The following is a 6,072-nucleotide window of genomic DNA, read 5'->3' as shown; positions in this document are numbered from 1 at the left end:
GCCTTGGGACTACCCCTTGTTTTCGGTGCTGGTTTGAGTCGATGCGATCCTTGTAATCAGCACGGGGAACTCTGTGAATTCGAAGCAGCCTTCACGCAGGTCTTTCACTTCCGTGGGGGCAAGTGTTGAACTGTTCCGCATACGAGCCACCCTCTGTGTGGAAAAAGCTGCCCCTCGGTTCCCTTTTAAACCTTTCTGCTCTCTCCTTCTGCCTCAACCCTGGGAGAAAGACCTTTGCTATTCACCTTGTCTGTCATCATGAGAGATTAGTCATGGCCCAAGCCTCCTGGATTGCCTTGATCCTTTGCAATTTGTCGACAGGCACAACAGGTCCACAGGAGACGTCATCTCCCTGGCCCTACACTCATCCCTGGAACATCTGGATAACAAGGATACCCAGGTCAGGCTCCTACTCGAGGTGCAAAAACAAAGTTGCTGGAAAAGCTCAGCAGGTCTGGCAGCATCTGTGAAGGAGAAAACAAGAGTTAACGTTTCAGGTCCGGTAACCCTTCCTCAGAACTGATGGTGGCTGGGAAAACGTCAGTTTATATGCAGAGGAAAGGGAGGTGGGTGGGGTAGGGAGTAAACGATAGGATAGAGCCCAAAGAGAGAGAAAGGCAGTTGGACAGACAAAGGAGTTGCTAACGATCAGGCTGGGAGGGTAAATAGTTGTTAATAGGGACTGTTAGTGACTAACAGCAGGGGGTGTGTAATGGCAGGCCTGGTGTGTGGGGTAGGGGGCTGGGACATGGGAGACTTTAGGCCCTAAAATTTATTGAACTCAATATTGAGTCCGGAGGGCTGTAGGGACCCCAAGCGGAAAATGTGGTGTTGTTCCTCCAGCTTGCGTTGGGCTTCACTGGAACACTGTAGCAAGCCGGAGACCGAGATGTTGGCCAGGGAACAGGGTGGTGCGTTAAAGTGGCAGGCAACAGGTAGTTCAGGGTCTTTTTTGCGAGCAGAATGTAGATGTTTTGCGAAGCGGTCGCCAATGTACAGGAGACCACATTGTGAGCAGCGAATGCAGTAGACTAGATTCTGGGAAGTGCAGGTGAAGTGTTGCCTGGAAGGTATGTTTGGGCCCTTGGATAGTGGGGAGGGAGGAGGTAAATGGGCAGGTGTTGCACCTTTGCCGGTTACAGGGGAAGGTGCCGTAGGGCAGTGGGGAGGTGTTGGGGGTGAAGGAAGTGTGGACAGGGTGTCCCGGAGGGAACGGTCCCTGCAAAAGGCAGACAAGGGAGGGGAGGGGAATATGTGTCTGGTGGTGGCATTTCGCTGGAGGTGGCAGAAATGGCGTCTGATGAATGTGTTTCTGTGCTTTTGTACAGCAGTCTGTTCCCAAACACAGCCAAGGTCATCGCAGAGCTAACAAAGCAGGTCAGGCAGCACCAGAGGAGCAGGAAAGTTGACGTTTCATGCCCTGTAGTGACCTTTCAGACAGAAACAGGCTGTTTTTTTTCACACTTTGCCTGCATATCACCTGTTTTCCCCTTTCAGTTGCTTATTGTCATGTCAAATGAGCCCTCAACTATTGCAAAAGCAACGGGGAACTCCAGACTAGCGTGCATAGACCACACGTACTCAATTACACTAGCAACCACCCCAACGCCCACGAACAGAGCTGCATCAGGACGCTATTTAAACGAGCCACAACACATTGCACAACCCAGAACCACGCAAAGCAGAACAGGAGCGCCTATACGGAGTCTTCAGAAGGAATGGATACCCGAAAAGCACAATCCGCAACAGGAAGGCACAACTCGACTAGAATCACATATCGTCCAACCACACATCAAGGACATTTCAGAGATGACCACAAGGCTACTCAGACCCCTCGGTATCAGAGTAGCCCACAAACCAGCAACCACCCTGCGACAGCTACTGACGAACGTAAAAGATTCCATACCCAGAACCAGCAAAAATGGGGTAATATACAAAATACCGTGCAAGGACTGTGAGAAACACTACATCGGCCAAACCGGAAGAAAGATCCACAATACAGACACACGAACACCAACTAGCCACCTAGAGAGATGACTAATTCTCGCTTGTCTCACTGCACACGGACAACGAGGGATGCAAATTCGACTTGGGACAACACACCGATAATCGCACAAGCCAAACAGAGACACGCCAGGGAATTGTTGGAGGTATTCCAGCCAGAACTCCATCAACAAACACATTGAATTAGACCCGGTGTACAAACCACTGAGAAACAGAACCGGGAGTAATACCAGCCACCCCAGCAAACCGAGGCACATAAATAACAATCGGGACAGAACACCGACGCTTCACCTAGCAGGGGGAACGAAACGTTTGCAACCAAACCCACTGGCTCGGCCAGCATGTCTACAATCAGTCGCCCCTTACTAATTATTTCTTAATTAACACGAAACAACCCCTTAACAGTTACCTTGTACTAAACCATTAACCCTTAACAATTACCCCTTCATTAACCCTCCCGAAATTAACTCTCCCGCAACGAGCCCTCCCCACAATAAAAGCGTAACCATCCACTTCAGAGAGATGCTTTTGAAGCCAAATACTACAGGGGGCGGCGTCGGGCAGGGAGGCACAGTTTGAAGGCTTGCGGTTGGGTGCAGGGCACGGTCGGATCGATCTACCTCCCCCCAACCCCCACCCCTGTTCCCGCTTTTGCCCCATGCTCTTGGATCCCTAAGATGTCTGATGCTGACCAAAGTGATCCCTCCCATTTGCTGGCTGGACCTAAGCCTTTTACGCCAGGAATGAGAATCTTTGAAAGTTCATTCCCTTCCCCTCTTGGAGGGTAAGAGAGGTCTTGCCTTGGCCTTTGCGATACAGAGCCAATCCGAAAACTGTTTCCAAGCAGTATTTTCTTTTTATGAGGCCTAATCACGAGCTAACTGGGAAAGCGTATTCCCTAAAGTTGCATGTGCTTCTGTAACCACTGGGTGCATTCTCTTCCCTTATGCTGAACGAGAGCAATTAATAACAAGTGAGACTTTGCAGCTCCCAGTTTATTCTTCCAAGCCGAATACAGGTGCTCTGTACATTCGGTTTGTGACTGTCCTTGATCCTAGCGTCAGGAGGTACTGTGTCCCCGAATCTGCAGAGGAGGACCGGGCATGTGTTAAACAGAGAACAGCTTCTCTTCCCTCTCACGGCTATTCGCCTGCAGTTGCCCTCGCGCCTGTGTTTTCACAATCTCTGTCGTCCATCTCTCACAGGTAACATTGAAACCAACCACAACATGCCCCCGTCTCACAAGTCCAGCAACAATCTGCTGCGGTAAGTCTTGTATGTGTAGAAATTAACAGAATAACAGATACCCGGGAGGGAGTTACAGACTGGAATCTAATCGAGGGGGTTCAGAGGGTGGTTTATACACAGAATAACAGATACCCCGGGAGGGAGTTACAGACTGGAATCTGATTGAGGTGGTTCGGGGTGGTTTATATACAGAATAACAGATACCCCGGGAGGGAATTACAGATGGAATCTGATCGAGGGGTTCGGGGTGGTTTATATACAGAATAACAGATACCCCGGGAGGGAGTTACAGACTGGAATCTGATCGAGGGGTTCAGGGTGGTTTATATACAGAATAACAGATACCCTGGGAGGGAGTTACAGACTGGAATCTGACCGAGGGGTTCAGGGTGGTTTATATGCAGAATAACAATACCTCGGAAGCGAGTTACAGACTGGAATCTAATCGAGGGGTTTCGGAGTGGCTGTTAGACCTCTCAGAGCTGGTGGTCTATTCCCCTGCGTGTGTTACACAGCCCCACCTTTGTAACCAGCCTGGTCTCTGCATTACCCTGATGACTCAGGCAGCTCCTGCAAGTGCCTGACTCTCTGTCTCCCACTGTCGGAGGAGATGGGGAATTTTTATTTAGCTTTTTCAGAGGGAGGCGAGTCAAGCCATGCAATTTTGTACACGTCTCTCTCTGGTGTTTCTCACCCTGGGCACAGTGCCTGCCCTTTCCCTTCTTCCACAGCGCTCTCCGACGCCTACCCTGCCCTGAAGCCATGCCAACTGCTTTGTAATCGCAACTCGAATCTCTCTGTCTCTGTCTCTCTCTCTCTCTCTCCCTTCCTCTCTCTCTCTCCTCCTCTCTCTTTCCCTCCTCCCTTTCTCTTTCTCTCTCCCTCTTATGTACTGCTCCCTCCCTGCCTTCCTCTCTTTTTCTCTTTCTCTCCACCTGCCCCTCCCTTTCCCTCTCTCTCTCTTTCTCTCTCCTTTTCTTCTACTACCCTCGCCCCTCGTTTTCTTTCCTCTCTGCCTCACTCTGTCTTTATTTCTCTCGCTGTCTTTCTCAATCTGTCTTGCTGTGTGTTTCTCTTCCAGGGGCACTCCCTCTGCACCCCCCTCCCCCCCCCCCCCGCCTCCCCCTCTTGCCCCCCCCCCCCGACTCCCTCACGCCCCCCCAGGGAAACTGCCTGTTTCCCTCAGTCTCCCTTTTGCCAACCCCAAATAGACCCTCCCTATGACAGCTGGCTATGCGACCACAGGGTGCATCACAACCACGCTACCAACCAGCATTTCAACGGGCTTCCCCCCCCCGCCCCCACACTCCCGGCTGAGTCCGCTGTTCGGCAGTGGAAGCCCTCGTTGCCGGCTTGGACACCAATCCCAGGGCAATTTGGCATCAATGGCAGAGTGGGGGGTGGGAGGGGTGTGTGGATTTTACCCGGATCTCCTTGGGAGGGGTGGTGGGCGGACACAGTTCAAATCCTGTCTGCCTTTTCTGCCAAACGTTTTTTGGACCTTTTTCGTAAATTACAGAGGCTTTGTTTAATAAAACACCCAGTAGGCTACAGAGGAGGGGGGTCCTTTCTCTCTATCCTGACTCCCACTTTTAGGAAGGATTTTTGAGCATCTGAGAGGGTGCCGAGGGAGAATAGATAAAGAACCAGAGGGGGGAGACAGATCGAGGGGGGAACGGGGTAAAGAACCAGAGGGAGGAGACGGATTGAGGAAGGTGTTTTCCCGGAGTTGGTGTTGTCTGGAAGGTGCTGCCTGAAAGGGTGGCAGAAGCAGTTTCTGTAGGAACTGTGCAAAACGGAGGAACGGGGAGTAATATTCCAAAGGTGGAAATCTTGGCAGGAAGCGGGGGGGTGGTAAGACCCGGGCTGTGGGGCTGAGAGTAATTGGGGTAAATCTTGCAGAAGAGTTGCCTCCGTCTTGTTTAGGTAAAAGACTGTGAAGTGTGGTTTGAGCTTTAGGGAGCATTGAGTATCTCTCGATCCCTGGGGATCAGGTCCAGCGAGCGGCGGGTTGATCGATGTGGGGGTGGGGGGGTGTAGTTATCCCCTCCCCCTCACCCTGTAACCGTAGGTTGACGTCAATTTCTCCCTCCACACCTCCAAACTCCTGCATGTAGCACCAGCCTCGACCTGTATGCCAACGTGATCCACTGCCAGAGCCTGCCAGGCGTCCAGACCAGGCACCAGGGGGTCGACATCCTCATCATCCGGGAGAACACCGAGGGAGAGTACAGCAACCTGGAGCATGAGGTGAGGGAGCGCACCCGCCGTGCCCACTGAGGGTCGCGCCGTGCATGCCTCGCTCAGGGCACCTGGGAGTTCCTGCCCCGAAACAGGTCGCTCGGCCCCTCTCTAATGGGGTCAGAGTTCCTGCTCTGCATCGGACTCCCACATCCTCCTTCATCCAGCACCCTTTCCCAATCCACACCGTACCCCCCAACCCTCTCTCTCACTTTCATACACACACTCAACGTGCACACTCTCTCTCTCACACACACACACACATACACATGCACTGACTGTATCTTTCACACACACACAGACACACACTCTCTCACACGCACTGACTGTATCTCTCTCTGTTTCACACGCTCTGACTGTATCTCTCTCTGTTTCACACGCACATGCTCGCTCTTTGTCTCTCTCTGACACACACGCACACTCTCGCACTCTCTCTCTCTCTCTCTCACACACTGACTGTATTTCTCTTTCACGCACACACAGACACACACACTCTCTCTCTCTCTCTCTCACACACACACTGACTCTATCTCTCTCTTTCACGCACACACAGACACACACACTCTCTCTCTCTCTCTC

General features: G+C 51.9%; 1 protein-coding gene across 1 annotated transcript in view; it reads left to right on the top strand.

Moving 5' to 3' along the window:
* The first annotated feature begins 457 nt into the window (after positions 1-457).
* Positions 458-6,072, top strand: part of idh3g (isocitrate dehydrogenase (NAD(+)) 3 non-catalytic subunit gamma) — a 9,278-nt gene continuing 3,663 nt past the window's right edge. The window contains exons 1-3 of the mRNA XM_048593783.1: positions 458-497; positions 3,210-3,270; positions 5,370-5,502. Coding sequence (XP_048449740.1) covers positions 3,233-3,270; positions 5,370-5,502 — 171 coding nt within the window. The 5' untranslated portion in view covers positions 458-497; positions 3,210-3,232. The remainder of the gene's footprint in view (positions 498-3,209; positions 3,271-5,369; positions 5,503-6,072) is intronic.

The sequence above is a fragment of the Rhincodon typus genome, unplaced genomic scaffold, assembly GCF_021869965.1.
Source record: "Rhincodon typus isolate 14 unplaced genomic scaffold, sRhiTyp1.1 hic_rhity00003901, whole genome shotgun sequence".
Classification (NCBI taxonomy): Eukaryota; Metazoa; Chordata; class Chondrichthyes; order Orectolobiformes; family Rhincodontidae; genus Rhincodon; species Rhincodon typus.
This window is presented reverse-complemented; position numbering and strand designations above follow the sequence as displayed.